Raw genomic sequence first — 19,732 nt, forward strand, 5'->3', positions numbered from 1 at the left:
ATATATATATAGAGAGAGAGAGAGAGAGAGAGAGAGAGAGAGAGAGAGAGAGAGAGAGCGGCGACGAGCGAGCGTTCCGGGAAATGCCGGCACGAATCTCCCGCCGAGGACTTGAGGCGGCACGGAATCAGGGACCCGCGGGCCGGATTCGAGCTCCGAAGCGGCGAAGAACCCAAAGCCGGCCGGCGAGCGAGAGGCGGCCGAGGAAGACGAACCCAGGTGAGATTTTGCTTCCCCGCACAAGACAGACAGGCAGCTGAGGAAGGCTAGCCTAAAAAGGAGGAGAGATCCCAACGGAACGGAAGAGAAGAGTCACACGAGCAGCCCTCCCTCCCTCACCTCAGCTGGTGCGTCAGCAGGAACGAGGGAGATAATGGAGTACGAACGAGCTCGGGTTTGTTTTTTAAGGAAGAAAGGAGAAGGAAGGGAATGGGGTAGGAACGGGTTTAGAGTTTGATTATTGGAAAGGGTGTGAACCAGCCAACGACCGACGGGGAAGAAGAAGAAGAAGAAATTAGTTTTTTTTTTTTGCGGGGAAAAGGAAATTAGTTAATGCGGAGGAATTGGCAGTCTGGTAAGCCCGGCTGCCGCCTGCCTTTTTTGATGCACAAAGTGCAGGCGGAGTAAATGAAGAGGGGGGCCGTCGATGAGCTGGGCTTCGCCGCTGCGCCTGGTCTTGGTGGACCGTCGATTAAACCAGGTTTTTTTTAGGGGATTATAAACAAGGGGGTTCTGATGATGGTGCCGGCAGCCTCGAGACTTTTTTTTTTCTGCACAACGCGGTCTCAGGCAGTACAGTATTGTGGATCTGGTCCGTCCTCTCGGGTCGAGCGACGGCTTGACCCGCGATGCTCGGCGTTTCACCGACACATCATCATCATCCTTCTCCAAGTGTCGCGCACCAGTTGTTCCATGGATAGGTTGTGATTTACCAAACTTCTCGCACCAGATCATAGTAGGATATTTTTTTTATTTTTTATTTGCAATTACCAGATCATAGCAGGATTGTGTTCACCCAATTGTCAAAGAAAAGAAAAAAGAAACAGAAGATTGTGTGCGCCCAAGCCACCTGATGGCGTGTCTGCTTGTTTGCTGAATTTTCTTTTACACGAAAAGGATTTGGCGCTTCGACAAGTAACACGGACCGTCGACCCGGCGAATTACCAAGAAGCAAATGAGAAAATCACGCAAACGAAATCGTCAACGTAATGTGCATCCGCCACGCCTTGAAGCTTCACATCTGAGTCCAGTCCCACAAAAATCGACCCATATATCTATATCTATATCTATACTACTATTAAATAATCAAACAAGAACTTCTTTAAGCACACCCCACAAAGTGTACGCATCCAATACCATCGCACGATTAGGCCTGTTAAAATCAATCTAACGGTTAGCCTTAACCTAAACCATTTTCTGTGTGCACTTAGCAATTTACATTGACTGACCGTACTCCACCGTGGAGGAAAATATGAAACTCCACGCCTGGGACATTAGGAAACTAATAATCACGGGTGCATCATATTCTAGGAAACTAAATCATAGTGCATCCCTCCTATTCGGAACCTAATCTCAGACAAATCCATCATATTAAAAAACTTATCTCGGATGTATCCATCCTATTAGGAAGCTAATCGCGAGCCTCCTGCCGCCATCATGCACATCAGTCGGATTTATTTTGTTTCATGACAGAGAAACCATATACCGCTATTTTGCCACATATATTTATTCTTATATACTTGTGCAGTTTCAAATGATCCAACATATCTGCAGTCATCAAATTTGAAGACATACTGTTTAAGGCCTTATTTGCACCGCCTCTTTTTCTTTGTCTGCGGCGCCTCTTTCCTCTAATAATAATAATGAATAACTTTTTTCGGATCAGGTATTACACAGTTACAAATGTATGCTGAAGCTACTCCTTACGACAAGGAAAAAGAGGATGAATGCTCGAAAAGTCCATTCTGCACCCCGAGCTCATATGCTCCCGCATGAACAGTAAAATCGAAAAAAAAATTAAAAAAATTTCAAAAAATTCCAATTTTTTTGAGACAAACATTGACAAAATTTCTATGTGCCTGCAAAAATTCGGCATGAAATCACATTCCTAGAAGGCGTGGCAAAAAAAAAACAAATTCATTGCTTCAAAATGCGTTTGAAAGTAGCTTTTTCAGAGTACTTTTTTTGTTTTTTTTTGCCACGCCTTCTAGGAATGTGATTTCATGACAAATTTTTGCAGGCACTTAGAACTTTCGTCAATGTTTCACTCAAAAAAAATTTGGAATTTTTTTATTTTTTTATTTTTTTTTATTTTACTGTTCATGCGGGAGCATATGAGCTCGGGTGCAGATTAGCCGCGTCCATGAATGCTTTCTATCTTCATCAGTTTTGTAGCATGTTCCAAATTGTTGGCTCTTTCTTATTTGAGGATTCATCATGTTTTTTGTAATCTAGAAGCTGACCTGAAAGCTTGATAAGGTTAATCTATACTACTATTAAACAATCAAACAAGAACTTCTTTAAGCACACCCCACAAAGCGTACACAGATCCAATACCACCACACGGTTAGGCCCACTAAAATCAATCTAACGATTAGCCTTAACCTAAACCATTTTCTGTGTGCACTTAGCAATTTACATTGACTGACCGTACTCCACCGTGGAGGAAAATATGAAACTCCACGCCTGGGACATTAGGAAACTAATAATCACGGGTGCATCATATTCTAGGAAACTAAATCAGAATGCATCCCTCCTATTCGGAACCTAATCTCAGACAAATCCATCATATTAAAAAACTTATCTCGGATGCATCCATCCTATTAGGAAGCTAATCGCGAGCCTCCTGCCGCAATCATGCACATCAGTCGGATTTATTTTGTTTCATGACAGAGAAACCATATACCGCTATTTTGCCACATATATTTATTCTTATATACTTGTGCAGCTTCAAATGATCCAACATATCTGCAGTCATCAAACTTGAAGACATACTGTTTAAGGCCTAATTTGCACCGCTTCTTTTTCTTTGTCTGCGGCGCCTCTTTCCTTCAATAATAATAATGAGTAACTTTTTCTGGATCAGGTATTACACTGTTACAAATGTATGCTGAAGCTACTCCTTACGACAAGGAAAAAGAGGATGAATGCTTTCTATCTTCACCAGTTTTGTAGCATGTTCCAAATTGTTGGTTCTTTCTTATTTGAGGATTCATCATGTTTTTTGTAATTTAGAAGTTGACCTGAAAGCTTGATAAAGTTAATCTATACTACTATTAAACAATCAAATAAGAACTTTTTTAAGCACACCCCACAAAGCGTACACAGATCCGATACTACCGCACGATTAGGCCCACTAAAATCAATCTAACGGTTAGCCTTAACCTAAACCATTTTCTGTGTGCACTTAGCAATTTACATTGACTGACCGTACTCCACGTGGAGGAAAATATGAAACTCCACGCCTGGGACATTAGGAAACTAATAATCACGGATGCATCATATTCTAGGAAACTAAATCAGAGTGCATCCATCCTATTAGGAAACTAATCTCAGACAAATCCATCATATTAAAAAACTTATCTCGGACCATCCATCCTATTAGGAAGCTAATCGCAAGCCTCCTGCCGCCATCATGCACATCAGTCGGATTTATTTTGTTTCATGACAGAGAAACCATATACCGCTATTTTGCCACATATATTTATTCTTATATACTTGTGCAGGTTCAAATGATCCAACATATATGCAGTCATCAAACTTGAAGACATACTGTTTAAGGCCTTATTTGCACCGTCTCTTTTTCTTTGTCTGCGGCGCCTCTTTTATCTAATAATAATAATGAATAACTTTTTCCAGATCAGGTATTACACTGTTACAAATGTATGCTGAAGCTACTCCTTACGACAAGGAAAAAGAGGATGAATGCTTTCTATCTTCACCAGTTTTGTAGCATGTTCCAAATTGTTGGCTCTTTCTTATTTGAGGATTCATCATGTTTTTTGTAATTTAGAAGCTGGCCTGAAAGCTTGATAAGGTTAAGCTTGACAAATCTATACTACTATTAAACAATCAAATAAGAACTTCTTTAAGCACACCCCACAAAGCGTACACAGATCCGATACTACCGCACGATTAGGCCCACTAAAATCAATCTAACGGTTAGCCTTAACCTAAACCATTTTCTGTGTGCACTTAGCAATGTACATTGACTGACCGTACTCCACGTGGAGGAAAATATGAAACTCCACGCCTGGGACATTAGGAAACTAATAATCACGGGTGCATCATATTCTAGGAAACTAAATCAGAGTGCATCCATCCTATTAGGAAACTAATCTCAGACAAATCCATCATATTAAAAAACTTATCTCGGACGCATCCATCCTATTAGGAAGCTAATCGCAAGCCTCCTGCCGCCATCATGCACATCAGTCGGATTTATTTTGTTTCATGACAGAGAAACCATATACCGCTATTTTGCCACATATATTTATTCTTATATACTTGTGCAGGTTCAAATGATCCAACATATCTGCAGTCATCAAACTTGAAGACATACTGTTTAAGGCCTTATTTGCACCGCTTCTTTTTCTTTGTCTGCGGCGCCTCTTTCCTCTAATAATAATAATGAATAACTTTTCCAGATCAGGTATTACACTGTTACAAATGTATGCTGAAGCTACTCCTTACGACAAGGAAAAAGAGGATGAATGCTTTCTATCTTCACCAGTTTTGTAGCATGTTCCAAATTGTTGGCTCTTTCTTATTTGAGGATTCATCATGTTTTTTGTAATTTAGAAGCTGGCCTGAAAGCTTGATAAGGTTAAGCTTGACAAATACTCTGGAATATTGTTCCTTCCATCTTTATTTTTCTTCCTAACTCATTTCAGTTTCTGTACGCACAGAGCGTCTTAAATCATTGTAATTAGTATGGTTGCCAACGCATAAACATATACAAAATCGGATAAATAATTTCTATCATGATAATTATTGGATTTCTTTTAGCCCTTTTACATTTCAATTAGTTCATGTAAATTATCTTTATTTTATATAGAAGTCGTTGTAGTCACATATCATCTTCTATTTCCTATTATCCAGAGTAGGTAGCTATATAATTTTGGCAATCCACACAACCAAAAAATATATATAATTTTATCCAAATTAGTACAAGTATATACTTTGCTACGCAGATTAGTAGAATAAAATAAGATTCAAGAATTAAGCATGTTGAACAATATAATTGCACCGTAAGTCAGTTTATACTTTTTTTTTCCTGGCTACAATCAAAGAGAAGACTACACTACAAGCCTATATTATTGCATTAATAAATAATTGCTGATTTTATAAATGAGAATATTTTCCTGCGATTACTCTATGAAGCAACATAACCACTATTGTGTCTCACTTTTGAAAATACAATTTGAGCGACATCAAACATTGTGTATCCATTTGATTTATATTTTTAAAAACAATTATTTTTTTATATTATATGAATCTCACCTGGTTTACGTTTGAGACGTGCGTTGCACGTGCATGCTTACTAGTAGCTACTAGCAGCCAAATTCAAACTTCGCCATGAATGGTAAATCCGCGTACTATTCACATCTTCATTTATCTCTTTGTTTCTTTCTAAACATAAATGTAGGTCATGTTGGGTTTCAAAATGTCGCCACGCTCAATTTGGTGCAAACGACTAATCCCGACGAATCGGTGGTTTTATGGCTAGTACTTTCAAAATCTTAGACACTCAAGTTTTTTCAGAAAATCTTAAAATCTAAGGCGTGTTAGACTTTGCTGCTGATTACCTATTTGCATGTGCATTGCAACGGGGCGCAAATATTCTAGTGGTTCTACATTAATTGTGCCCAATGTACACCTTACACACACAATATTCTAGATTTTGATAGGAATTGATTTGATTTGAGTATGGGTAGGAAAAGGCAAGGAAAGTTTTAAATTTGTTTTACATTTTGATAAGATTTGATTCGGTATGGGTAGGAAAAGGCAAAGAAAGTTTTTGATTGAGTTGAGATTTTGGTAAGAATTGATTTTATTTGATATGATTGAGTTAATGCATGACGTGATTTTGTATTGATTATTCTAAATTACCCTACCTACGTTGGTTTTTTTTGTGTGACATAAATTACCCAAAAACCAAAGTGAAGGGAGGCGTGGGGAGGGAAAAATGAGAGGGGGAGGCGACACTACCAACTCTCGTTTAATTAGTGCTAGAGATGTTCTCTCTTGTACGGTCAACGTACGTAAGCTAACCATTGTTACTCGTGGATCAGCCAACCACATTTGTTAAAGGATATCATGAGAAAACTTTCTATAACGATGGCTCAGTAATTTGTGACTAGTTTTATGCTAATTTTTTATGCCAAAAGCTTACACGCCTTATAACGAGGGAGTACACCGATTATTTGTAATCATGCCATACTTTAATACTTTATTTGTCACAAGCTACCTGATTCTCTTCTACTACTTTATCCTCTAAAATTGAAAACAACGAAGCTTCGGGAGGAGGCCAGGAGAGCCATGAATGGGCCACAAGCTCACAAGGCGCGCCCTGCAAGCTTGTGGGCCCCTCGTAGCTCTCCTAACCCTAATTCTAGCTCTATAAATATCCAAATATTCCCCGTACATCAAAGGGCACATCAAAATACTTTTCCGCCGCCGCAAGCTTCTGTTCTCGTGAGATCTCATCTTGGGTCCTTTTCTGGCACTCTGCCGAAGGGGAATTCGATCACGGAGGGCTTCTACACCAAACTTGTTGCCCTTTCGATGATGCATGAGTAGTTTACCACAGACCTAAGGGTCCATAGCTAGTAGCTAGATGTCTTCTTCTCTCTCTTCTACCCATTAGTTTAAGTACTAGATTTGACATTGGTGATCGTATTTTTCTGAATTTATTTTAGTCTTTTGTCAATATTTGTTCAGTTGAAGGAGATTTTCCCCTTCGAATATGAGGGGTATGTGATGACTTCGTCAGTCTCAAGATGTTGTGTCCACTCAGTATCACGAAGGTGCTCATAGGTGTAGCGTGTACATGTGCACGTTCATTGGGGTGAGCATCTGCGATCATACGTGTTAAAAATATTATTACCCATCGTGCTTGGATTTGAATTTCTGTGGGGTGATAGATACATTATCTATCAATGATATTGTCTGTCTAAATGCAACTCTAGGAGAGTCATTGTATAGATTTGGTTGCCCTATTAACCGCCGGTACTACGATTCTGGTTGAAAAAGCGCATCTAGCAGAATAATCATCATGCGCCATATTTTTTAGGCAACTCCAAATCGAGCCCGCAAGCCTTCATATTTGACGGTTGAGCGAGGCGATATGGCTTATATCCACCTAAATCTTGGCGCCACGATCATTCCTGTCTTGGCGCCACGGACATTCCTGGATGCGCATTCCCTTCCGTTGTGGCCCACATCATCGCGCCGCCACCACTTGGTGCCTCCTCTGCTCCCGGACAACCACAATTTGGCCCAGCTCGCCTCCATGCAGTGGCGGAGCCGGGGGACCAGCAAGGATCCTGCCCCCCCCCCCCCACTAATGTCACTAATTTAGGCCTAGCACTAATGTAAACACTGATTTTTTTGCTATTAAAATGGTGTATTTTGATGGAATGGCCCTCTCCAACAAGAGTTAAGAACGCTCGGCCCTCCTCATCCAGATATCCTGGCTCCGCCACTGCCTCCATGATGGTTTGTAATAATATTGGCTCAACCATTCTTTATTTTAGTCCAATGGTTTATAATAATATTTGTGGAACTGTTTGATCTAAATTGTAGTAATAGAGTAGATAGAAGAAAACGGAAAAGAAAAGTTATGAAGAACGCATTATGTCGACCCTCTGTTTGCGCATCTCCACAGCCTTCAAAAATTATGAAGAGGTTGTGAATATGATGACTTTGTTATCCTCTCTGTCAAAAACGCTCTTATATTATGCACGGAGGGAGTAGTTTGTAAGGGCATGGTTGCTCTTATATTATGCGACAGAGAAAATGGGATACTAGTGCGGGCGCCGAACCCAGAAAATGCACGCTCCAGAGTCCACATGAAAACCATCTCAGATCCACATAAACAGCAACGGCAAGGATAAGAATAACCTTCGACACGAACCAGCTGGAATTCCCGCAAACAGACCGATAATATAGTCCCTAGCACACACCAACTGGCAAACACAACAGGACCTGCATGACACAGCATTAGGTGGTGGGATCCCAATCACCGGTCACCACCAACGGATCTCGCCACCCATGCCCGTGTTCATTCACGCGCCGGTACAAAAGACGGGTAGGTCAGAGCGCCAGGACACGCCCCGGTGGGTGGTGGGAGCACACGTATCGGCTGGAATGTCCAAATCCAAACTAAATGCCATCCCCAACGGTTGTTTAGGGTCTTTAATAGCAAGGACACAATCACACAAGCGAGCAACATCCTAGAGGCTAGAGGCTAGAGCAGCAAGCAAGCAACATGATCTGCTTCGGGGAAGCCGCTGACAGCGCTCCGTCCTTGCATGGGTTGGGTAGGGGGGGACGGCGGGCCGGCCGGCCGGCCTCATGAGGACGCCATGAAATCGCTCGGGTCGGCGATGGACACCTCCTCGAACTCGTTATCTGGTGAAAGGAAACGGAATGTTACAAAGTCAGCAAGTTTGAAAAACGCAGCAGCTATAGAGGAGTAACGGACAAACGACAGAACTAGTAAAGCTTGGTTAGAATTACAAATCACCATCCTTTTCAAGAGTAAATTAGAATTAGGCACATGGCATTGTTCTAGAGAGAACATGAATCTATGCACTGTAGTCTGTAACCACCATGGCATAGTACAAAAAAGTTGTCATTTGCTTTGCTCCGGCATGGTATTTACAGGCAGACAACTGCAAATGTCCTTCAGGTTGCATTTCAGCTTTAATGCTTTTATACATTTATTACAGTGAAGGAAATGAACCACAAGTTAATAGAGAGCAAGAAGGATGTAAAAATTCAATTTGTTGCACCGACAGTTTTGTAAAACAGGTTTTGCTAGTTATTGGAGAATGATGACCTATGATGTACTGCAGAAAAATAATAAAAAGGATCATTCTTGATAAAGCCACTTTCTACAAAAGAAGCTGCTGGTGGCAACAACCATTGCTACAAAAATGAAAATTATGACAGGTCACAACTCAGCATCAGAACAGAAGGAACACAAATCAATAGCTCAAAACAGACAAGTTAAACACTGAGTACGCAAGTGTCAAACATCATGCCAGGTGATAATAGAACAGAACCTTTTCTCAATGCCAATGCAACAACGGCGTCATTCTCCACCTGCACAAGTATCAAAATCAATTTAACTCATGGAAGTAAAAAATGGGTTAAGCTGAATGGTGGCTTTGATCTGGAAATAAAATTAATAAACTAAGGCTACACAAATCAAATTGTACCATGCCTACAGAACATAATTTCCTCTGTCAACAGTAGGCAAATGTGCTTGCCGATAACTAACATATATTGGTACCTTTTGATCAGCCAGCGTCTTGGAGTCATCCAATATATTGTTGGTAGCCAACAAGATCAACCTCTGGTTATTAGGAGGGTGGTCCGTTATTGACTGCAACTTCTGTTTGATATTCAAAATTGTCTCTGTTGGATCACACTGTATGAAGTAGGTGGTCTTGTTCCGCTTGACTCGAATATACATGCTTGCAAGCCTGCATCAGAGAGATATGCCTAGAATCATCAGCCAAGGGGGATAACATGCTTATACCTATCTCAAACAATCTTCACTACTCGACGCGTTGTCAGATCATTATCTAAGATTTGCGTCTTAACAGCGTATTGACAATTTTGTTGATCATGGGATTTTTCTTTGGACATGTGAAAACCGAAGATATTCACGGGAAGTGCAATCTGCTGGAAAAGCAGCAACAAGTCCTGCAGTAGGAGCAGCTAACACACTGGCTATTTCAATCAGTCATGGCGCCATGTATATTTCACCTATTGTAGCAAAATCCTTAAGATGTTATTGAGCGTGCAGGTTTTAGTATCCTTTTTTCAGCTTATTATTATGTACCTTGTAGGCAAATCTTACATTTTAATGTGACCAAAAGGTAAGCAAGGTATGCCAGGATGAACACTTTCTTTTTACTACTAGTAATTAATTTCAGCTGGTGGTGGTGGAAAGGACTGATTCCCCTGAAGACTGAATTTATACAAGATAAACAAACAAATAGTACAGGCCCGCCGAAATCAGCAATTCCCCGAGTTCTTCCCCCCAACAACTAGCGCCTCGCGGAATAATTTTCAGCCACCACGAACACAAACACGCTAGATGCTTCGTCCCCGAGCAATTTCCGCCGTTCGGCGCGCTACTCAGACGCAAGGGGGGGCTGTTAGATTCGCCCGCAGCGGAAGGAGACGCACCTGTCCGATCTGCGCTTCAACTGCCGGCGGGAGCGGGCCGGCGGATTCGGCCGGAGTCGGCGGGGCGAGCGAGGACGGCGGAGGCGCGGGGCCGGGAGCGAGGCGTGGATCGTTGCGTGGCTGGAAAGCGAGGGCAGCGTGGGGAAGAAGAGACGGAGAGGAGAGGACGGTCGTCGCTGCCGCCGTTCATTCAGCGGGCCGTCAATGGTGGGCCGCAGATCAAACCTGGACAGATGGGCCAGCACGGCCCGTCCTGGGGAGCCCCAGATGGGCCGGCCCATACTCGCGGGAGGCCACGGCCTATTTATTTTTATTCTTTGTTGTCTGTTCTGGATTTTTGCTTTATTTTTGTAATTTTCTTTATTATCTTGAACAATAATTTCAAAAAGTCTTGAATAGGTATTACAAAAATGTTGAACAAGTATTTAAAAATGTTGAATAAGTATTAAAAACGTTGAACAGGTATTTGAAAAATACTGAAAAAATATTTGAAAATGTTGAATAAGTATTAAAAAATGTTGAATGATTATTTGAAGAACAACTATTTAAAAAATGTTGGATAAGCGTTCAAACAATCTTGAAACATGTATACAAAAAATGCTGATCACTTATTAAAAAAACTTGACACATACGAAAAATGTACCGTGAAAGCAAAAGACAAACAAAATAAAAAATAAAAAATAAAAAATGGAGAAGAAAAAAATGTAACCAAACAAAAAAATGGAGAAGAAAACAAAAAAAACCAAACATATGAAAAGATAATGAAAAGGAATGAAAAAAAGGAGAAATAAAAAAGAAAGGGGAAAATAAAAAACCCACAGAAAACCTAATAAAAATGAAGAAAAATAAATAAAAGAAAACATAGTAAAAAGAGAAAAAGAAAAATGGACCAGTGTGAAAACCCCGACTCTTTTCCCTTCTAGTAAGTCATGCCCTACGTATTGTACGTGAAATTGATCGTGATGCAGTGGTTAGCAGTGCATCGAAGATCCCAGGATCGAGCGCACTGTTTTTACTCCATTTTTCCGAAAACATACGCTAACGGGCCCGCCTGTTACTGTAGCCGCTCATTGTGCGAGATCCCGTTCGTCTCGCTTAATGCGAGAAATAGACGCCACGGGTTAAACTTGCCAGGCATGGCACCACTCACTATGGCACGCTTGCTACATGCGCTGTGCTATGCCGGCCCGCATGCCACGCACCACTGCCCCCTAGCGACACAGGCGGTCCATCAGTATGTTAGGTATGTTCTGTCCTGCGTAGCCTGCCAAGGCACGTTTTGCCCAAATACGACAAAAGATGCAGAAAAGCTGAGAGAAAATATAACAATTCAGAAAAGTATATAGAAAATTTAAAAATGAGGCAGAATTTCATGTGGGATAAATCTTGAGCTTTATTATTAGCTGCCTCGTTAAAAACCTTCTGTCTGGGAAAGAAACAAAGTACAACGTCACGCTCTAGATCACAAAAGGAAAATTAAATTACAAAATTAAAATTAAAATTATGAAGACTCTCTTTCATCTTATAACACTCGTTCCCGTGTCAAAAATCAATAGAAAAAAGAAAATTATTCAGGTGGGGGCCTATGCCCTCCCCTCCCCGGGTGACCTTCATTTTTTTACAAAGACTACGGCCTCCTTTGGTTTGGAGGAATTTTGTAGGATTTTCATAGGATAGGATTTCTATAGGAAAAATTCCTTCAGAGCTCTTTGGCTTGTAGGAATGAAATCCTATTCCTATGGAGGAATTCTTCCTATCCTCCACATTTCATAGGAAAACAAACATTAGCCTAGACTCAATGGAAAAAATCCTATGGTGTGAATCAAAGGGCATCTCTTTTTCTATTCCTATTTATAGGATTTGAGATGCATGTCATCTCATTTCCTATGACTTTCCTATTCCTATGATTTTCCAATCCTATGAACCAAAGGAGGCCTACAACTATAACTATTCTTCTTCTTCGATGGCAATATCTTCAAAACGTGCCTTCAGTTCTTTGTTGTATGCGGTGTGTTGGGCTCTCCTTCTGCTAGTTCCCCACCTTTCAAGGTCATTAATGTTTTCAACATATCTGGGTTAGCCTGGTTCTTCTCTCCTCAAGTATTCTTCCAGCTAGGCTGAAAGTAGACTCCGATGATGTCGATGAGACGTGTACTGATAACACATCCCTTGCTAATATGGAAAGCACCGGATATGCAAGTTGTGGTCAGGGCACCACTGCAGTATGTCAAAGTCCTCCTCGTCATCTTCATCGAAGCTGACTTTGTCGTTGTTGAGATACTTCGCTAACTCCCCGCCACCTGATGCTCCTGTGGAAGAGCTCGAGGTAGAGGAGGAAGAACCAAATATCTTGCTCCATGCTCCTTTCCCTTTTCATGCAGTTGGTGCTGGTGGAGGTCATTGCATTTGAACTCCGACATACTTTTGTTCATACTGACGTAACTTCAGAAAGCTTATCACGAACATCAGTGAAATAAGCAGAATAATCTAAATGTAGGGACAAAACTAGTACATTGAGTGCATTAGCAAACATATCAAGTTTAGCCGTAAGGTCCAGGATAAATGGAAATGCATACAACATATGCATTTATTTCCAGTATTTCAAATAATTAAGTTTCATGTGAGAAACAACTTCAAGTAATAACTCATCGCTTTCGTATGCATTGAGATGAGTAGGAATGTCTACAATACTATGCACCATTAAAGGAGATGTGGGATAATAAACCCAAGACAAATAAATTGTTGCATCATAAAATTTCACCAAAAACTTAGTCAATATTGAAGAAAGACGCCAAGTTGTAGGAGTGATTAGCTGTGATTTGTAGTCGATATATTTGATCTTACAAAACTATAGGTATGAATCTTTTTCATCAGAATTTTCATAATCTTATAACTTTCTCGATATCATGTTATGAGTACATGGATTTTTGTAATATTTTTACATCAATTCTTCGCGCTCAAACAAATAAGAATCTAAAAGCTTCTCTCATCACCGACCGATCACCTGTAAAAGCCGTGATTGGCCATAAACCTTTCTTCAACTATAGTTTCAAAAAATTCAAATTGTATAATCATATACTTTTTTCCACCAAATAATCAATTGACATAAAGACATCGCTTTGTTTATGGAGTATTTCATGTGACAAATACTTCTAGGTATAATACACATGGCAACATTCAATGGAATATGGAAGGATATTGAATGACCAACGTCGCTCCATTTTGCCACTTCTCATCCATCAGACCGAGTTAATCCATTTATTCGTATTCAAAGTTAATCGTATACTATATAGTGGTATATGCATTGTTTTGATACATTGATGTTTCTTAATGTATTTAAAAAAATACACAAACTTATCCACGAATCTTATCACATCAAACCAACGGGACTCTTATAACTCCGTAAAAACAAAATATATTGGAGACAAACAAATCATTTCAAACTCAAATTAAAAATTTGCTAAATCACATATAGTGAATAACTATACATAACACTTCACAGTAAAACATCAAGATACTTAAAATTAAACTAGCTGCAACATCAATTATAGATATATTAAACTGTATAATTATAGTTAACAACAAGCTAATCCTCCTCATCAGAGGAGATGTTGTGGACGAACAACGAAGTGCTCCTCGTCCTCCCATGGTTGGAGGGGACCACAATGTCGCCACCATGCACCGCCGTGGGGTTTCTCCCCCTTTCCCTCCTCCTCCTCCGAGGATATCCAATCGAAGGCCTCCTCCTTATCCTCATCGCCTTAGTTGTCCGAGCTCGAGGAATCATTCGACACGACAACGGAAGTGTAAGTGCATCTAGTGCCACCCCTAGTTGGTTTTGGAGTATTGACGACAAACCTGGTTGAGGGACTAATGTGTTTGTGAGAATTGCAGGATAACACAGGTAGTAGTCCCTCATTGATTCGGTTTACCTACCGGAGATGACCCCTAAAAATGTGTGAAGACATTGAAGACAATGGTGGTCTGTGAAGATATTCACATTGAAGACTATGACATGAGAAGACATTGAGTGAAGACTATGGATCACGAAGACTTAGTTGTTTCGTTGTTTCCTTTTCTTCTTTGTTGAGTCATAGGAACCACCGCACTGTTAAGTGGGGTCCAAGTGAACAAAGTCAGAGTGACTAAAGTGATGCTCAATCAAATCCTATGTCTTCGAGCGAAGACAATGAGAGCAAATCTTATCCAGAGTCGGATAAGTCAGCTTTACTTGTAGCCCAAGTCAAGCTGCCGCATGTGTTTAAAATCTTACCGTTGCGACACGTGTCAGTTCCTTAGTGACCCAGGGTCATTTCGGGCAAATCAGGTCGGGTTGCCCAGTGGTTATAAATAGCCCACCCCCTACACCATAAATTGGTGGCTGCTCAGAGTTAGATACGGCTTTTGTCGTTTGAGAGCAACCCACCTCCGAAGACTTTGAGAGAGAGAATCCTTGCGAGGACAAAGCCCAAACCACCCAGAGCCCAGAGAGTGTTTGGCATCACTGAAGTCTTTCTGTCCGCATGATCTGAAGACTTGTTACACTTGAGGACTGTGAATCCTCCAGCCAGTTAGGCGTCACGTTTTGAGCATCCAAGAGTCATTGTGGATTGCCGGTGAACGAAGTCTGTGAAGGTTTGGGAGTCTACCTTGAAGACTTACCAGAGTGATTGGGCGGGGACTAGGTGTCCTTAGCTCAAGGGGAATAAGGTGAAGACGTGGTCTTCTGAGTTAAATCTCAACCTCCTGATACGTCTCCAACGTATCTATAATTTTTGATTGTTCCATGCTATTATATTACCCCTTTGGGATGTTTACGGGCTTTATTTTACACATTTATATCATTTTTGGGACTAACCTACTAACCGGAGGCCCAACCCGTATTGCTGTTTTTTTGCCTATTTCAGTATTTCGAAGAAAAGGAATATCAAACGGAGTCCAAACGGAATGAAACCTTCGGGAGCGTGATTTTTGGAACGAACGTGATCCAGAGGACTTGGAATGCAAGTCAAGAAGCAGCCAAGGCTCGCACGAGATGGGAGGGCAGCCCCCCTGTAGGGCGCGCCCCCTATCTTGTGGGCCCCTCGGGCGTCCACCGACGTACTTCTTCCTCCTATATAAGCCTACGTACCCCAAAAACATCCAGGGGCAAGACGAAACACAATTTCCACCACCGTAACCTTCTGTATCCGCGAGATCTCATCTTGGAGCCTTCGCCGGCACTCTGCTGGAGGGGGAATCGACCACGAAGGGCTTCTACATCAACATCCTTGCCTCTCCGATGAGTTGTGAGTAGTTTACCACAGACCTACGGGTCCATAGTTATTAGCTAGATGGCTTTTTCTCTCTTTTTGGATCTCAATACAATGTTCTCCCCCTCTCTTGTGGAGATCTATTCGATGTAAACTCTTTTTGCGGTGTGTTTGTCAAGATCCGATGAATTGTGGGTTTATGATCAAGTTTATCTATGAATAATAATTGAATCTTCTCTGAATTCTTTTATGTATGATTGAGTTATCTTTGCAAGTCTCTTTGAATTATCAGTTTGGTTTGGCCTATTAGATTGATCTTTCTTGCCATGGGAGAAGTGCTTAGCTTTGGGTTCAATCTTGCGGTGTCCTTACCCAGTGACAGAAAGGGTTGCAAGGCACATACTGAATTGTTGCCATCGAGGATAACAAGATGGGGTTTATATCATATTGCTTGAGTTTATCCCTCTACATCATGTCATCTTGCTTAAAGCGTTACTCTGTTCTTATGAACTTAATACTCTAGATGCATGCTGGATAGCGGTCGATGTGTGGAGTAATAGTAGTATATGCAGGCAGGAGTCGGTCTACTTGTTATGGACGTGATGCCTATATACATGATCATGCCTAGATAACGTCATAATTATTCACTTTTCTATCAATTGCTCGACAATAATTTGTTCATCCACCGTAATACTTATGCTCTCGAGAGAAGCCTCTAGTGAAACCTATGGCCCTCGGGTCTATCTCTTATCATATTTGCTTCCAATCTACTTTTATTTGCATTTTGCCCATAAGGCACGGTTCGCAAGTATCAAAATGATTCATAATCAGGTGATTCCAAAGCCCATTAGCATGGAGTTTCTTCATGCGCTTTACACCAATATGACCCAAACGGGCAGTGCCACAAATATGTTGCACTATCGTTATCAAATTTGCATCTGTTGGCATCAATATTATGAATATGTGTATCACTATGATCGAGATTCAATAAACCATCAACATTGGGTGTATGACCATAGAAGGTTTTATTCATGTAAACAGAATAATTATTCTTTGTCTTAAATGAATAATTGTATTGCAATAAACATGATCTAATCATATTCATGCTCAACGCAAACACCAAATAACATTTATTTAGGTTCAACACTAATCCCGGAAGTATAGGGAGTGTGCGATGATGATCATATCAATCTTGGAACTACTTCCAACACACATCATAACTACATCCTCAACTAGTCTCTATTTATTCTACAACTCCTGTTTCGAATTACTAATTTTAGCAACCGAACAAGCATCAAATACCCAGGGGTTACTACAAGCACTAGTAAGGTACACATCAATAACCTGTATATCAAATATACCTTTGTTCACTTTGCCATCCTTCTTATCCACCAAATGTTTGGGGCAGTTCCGCTTCTAGTGACCATTTCCTTTTGCAGTAGAAGCACTCAGTTTCAGGCTTGGGTCCAGCTTTGGGCATCTTCTCGGGAGTGACAATTTGCTTGCCATTCTACTTGAAGTTCCCTTTCTATCCCTTTGCCCTTTTCTTTAAACTAGTGATCTTGTCAATCATCAACACTTGATGCTCTTTCTTGATTTCTACCTTCGTCAATTTCAGCATCACGAAGAGCTCGGGAATCATTTTTGTCATCCCTTGCATACTATAGTTCATCATGAAGTTCCAGTAACTTGGTGATGGTGACTAGAGAACTCTATCAATCACTATCTTATCTAGAATATTAACTCCCACTTAATTCAAGTGATTGTAGTACCCAGACATTCTGAGCACATGCTCACTAGCTGAGCAATTATCCTCCATATTTTAGGCGAAGTACTTGTGAGAGGTCTCATACCTCTTGACACGGACATGAGTCTAAAATACCAATTTCAGCTCTTGGAACATCTCATATGCTCCGTGGCATTCAAAACGTTTTTGAAGTCCTTGTTCTAAGCCGTAAAGCATGGTGCACTAAACTATCAAGTAGTCATCATATTGAGCGAGCCAAATGTTCACAACGTCTGCATCTACTCCTGCAATATGTCTGTCACCTAACGGTGCATTAAGACATAATTCTTCTCTGCAGCAATGAGGATAAACCTCAGATCACGGACCTAGTCCGCATCATTGCTACTATCATCTTTAAACTTAGTTTTCTCTAGGAACACATATAAAAACATACGGAAGCTATAACGCGAGCTATTGATCTACAACATAATTTGCAAAATACTATCAGGACTAAGTTCATGATAAATTAAAGTTTAATTAATCATATTACTTAAGGACTCCCACTTAGATAGACATCCCTCTAGTCATCTAAATGATCACGTGATCCAAATCAACTAAACCATGTCCGATCATCACATGAGATGGAGTAGCTTTCAATGCTGAACATCACTATGTTGATCATATCTACTATATGATTCACGTTTGACCTTTCGGTCTCAGTGTTCTGAGGCCATATCTGCATATGCTAGGCTCGTCAAGTTTAACCCGAGTATTCTATGTGTGCAAAACTGGCTTGCACCCGTTGTATGTGAACGCAGAGCTTATCACACCCGATCATCACATGGTGTCTCGGCACGACGAATTGTAGCAATGATGCATACTCAGGGAGAACACTTATACCTTGAAATTTAGTAAGGGATCATCTTATAATGCTACCGCCGTACTAAGCAAAATAAGATGCATAAAAGATAAACATCACATGCAATCAAAATATGTGATATGATATGGCTATCATCATCTTGTGCTCATGATTATCCATCATCGAAGCATCGTCATGATCTCCATCGTCACCGGCACGACACCTTGATCTCCATCGTAGCATCATTGTCGTCTTGCCAACTATTGCTTCTACGACTATCGCTGCCGCTTAGTGATAAAGTAAAACAATTACATGGCAATTGCATTGCATACAATAAAGCGACAACCATATGACTCCTGCCAGTTGCCAATAACTCTGTTACAAAACATGACCATCTCATACAACAATTTATATCACATCATGTCTTGACCATATCACATCACAACAAGCCCTGCAAAAACATGTTAGACGTCCTCTACTTTGTTGTTGCAAGTTTTACGTGGCTGCTACAGGCTTCTAGCAAGAACCGTTCTTACCTACGCATCAAAACCACAACGATTTTTTGTCAACTGTGATGTTTTAACCTACAACAAGGACCGGCCGTAGTCAAACTCGTTTCAACTAAAGTTGGAGAAACAAACACCCGCTAGCCACCTATGTCCAAAAGCACGTCGGTAGAACCAGTCTCATGAATGCGGTTATGCAATTTCGGTCCGGGCCGCTTCATCCAACAATACCGCCGAATCAAAGTAAGGTGTTGGTGGTAAGCAGTATGACTATTATCACCCACAACTCTTTGTGTTCTACCCATGCATAAAACATCTACGCATAGACCTGGCTCGGATGCCACTGTTGGGGAACGCAGTAATTTCAAAAAAAATCGTACGATCACGCAAGATCTATCTAGGAGATGCATAGCAACGAGAGGGGAGAGTGTGTCCACGTACCCTCATAGACCGAATGCAGAAAAGTTTAGTTAACACGATTGATGTAGTCGAACGTCTTTGCGATTCAACCGATCCAAGTACTGAACGTGCGGCACCTCCGCATTCAGCACAGGTTCAGCTCGATGACGTCCCTTGTGCTCTTGATCTAGTTGAGGATGAGGGTGAGTTCCATCAACACGACAAAATGGCAATGGTGATGATGATGTTACCGGCGCAGGGCTTCGCCTAAGCACTATGATGGTATGATCGAGGTGTGTAACTGTGGAAGGGGGCACCACACACGGTTAAGAGAAACTTGTGTGTCCTAGGGTGCCCCTCTGCCCCCGTATATAAAGGAGGGAGGCGAAGGCCGGCCGGCCCTAGGGGGCGTGCCAAGGAGAGGGAGTCCTACTAGGACTACTAGTCCTAGTAGGATTCCTCCACAAGGAGGAGAGGGTGAAGGAAGGAGAGGGAGAGGAAGTAGGAAAGGGGGGCGCCACCCCCTTCCCTTGTCCAATTCAGACTGCAAGGGGGGGGGGCTGCC

General features: G+C 41.2%; 1 protein-coding gene across 1 annotated transcript; it reads right to left on the reverse strand.

Annotated features, from left to right (window-relative positions):
• Nucleotides 1-8,053: 8,053 nt before the first annotated feature.
• On the reverse strand, nucleotides 8,054-10,617 carry LOC123043996 (ubiquitin). Its single transcript, XM_044466610.1, has 4 exons — nucleotides 10,426-10,617; nucleotides 9,521-9,713; nucleotides 9,291-9,330; nucleotides 8,054-8,634 (listed from the first exon to the last, which is right to left on the reverse strand). The coding sequence occupies exons 2-4, from the start codon at nucleotides 9,701-9,703 to the stop codon at nucleotides 8,576-8,578; spliced, it is 282 nt and encodes a 93-aa protein (XP_044322545.1). The 5' UTR covers nucleotides 9,704-9,713; nucleotides 10,426-10,617; the 3' UTR covers nucleotides 8,054-8,575.
• Between the last annotated feature and the right edge of the window lie 9,115 nt (nucleotides 10,618-19,732).

The sequence above is a fragment of the Triticum aestivum genome, chromosome 2B (assembly GCF_018294505.1).
Source record: "Triticum aestivum cultivar Chinese Spring chromosome 2B, IWGSC CS RefSeq v2.1, whole genome shotgun sequence".
Lineage (NCBI taxonomy): Eukaryota > Viridiplantae > Streptophyta > Magnoliopsida > Poales > Poaceae > Triticum > Triticum aestivum.

Excerpts from the sequence above, each read along its gene's own strand:
- LOC123043996 (XM_044466610.1), bottom strand. The coding sequence starts at position 9,703 with ATGTATATTCGAGTCAAGCGGAACAAGACCACCTACTTCATACAGTGT. Across the intron at positions 9,331-9,520 it reads AGACGCTGGCTGATCAAAAG|GTGGAGAATGACGCCGTTGT; the intron begins GTACCAATATAT and ends ATACTTGTGCAG. Across the intron at positions 8,635-9,290 it reads TGCATTGGCATTGAGAAAAG|ATAACGAGTTCGAGGAGGTG; the intron begins GTTCTGTTCTAT and ends TCCTTTCACCAG.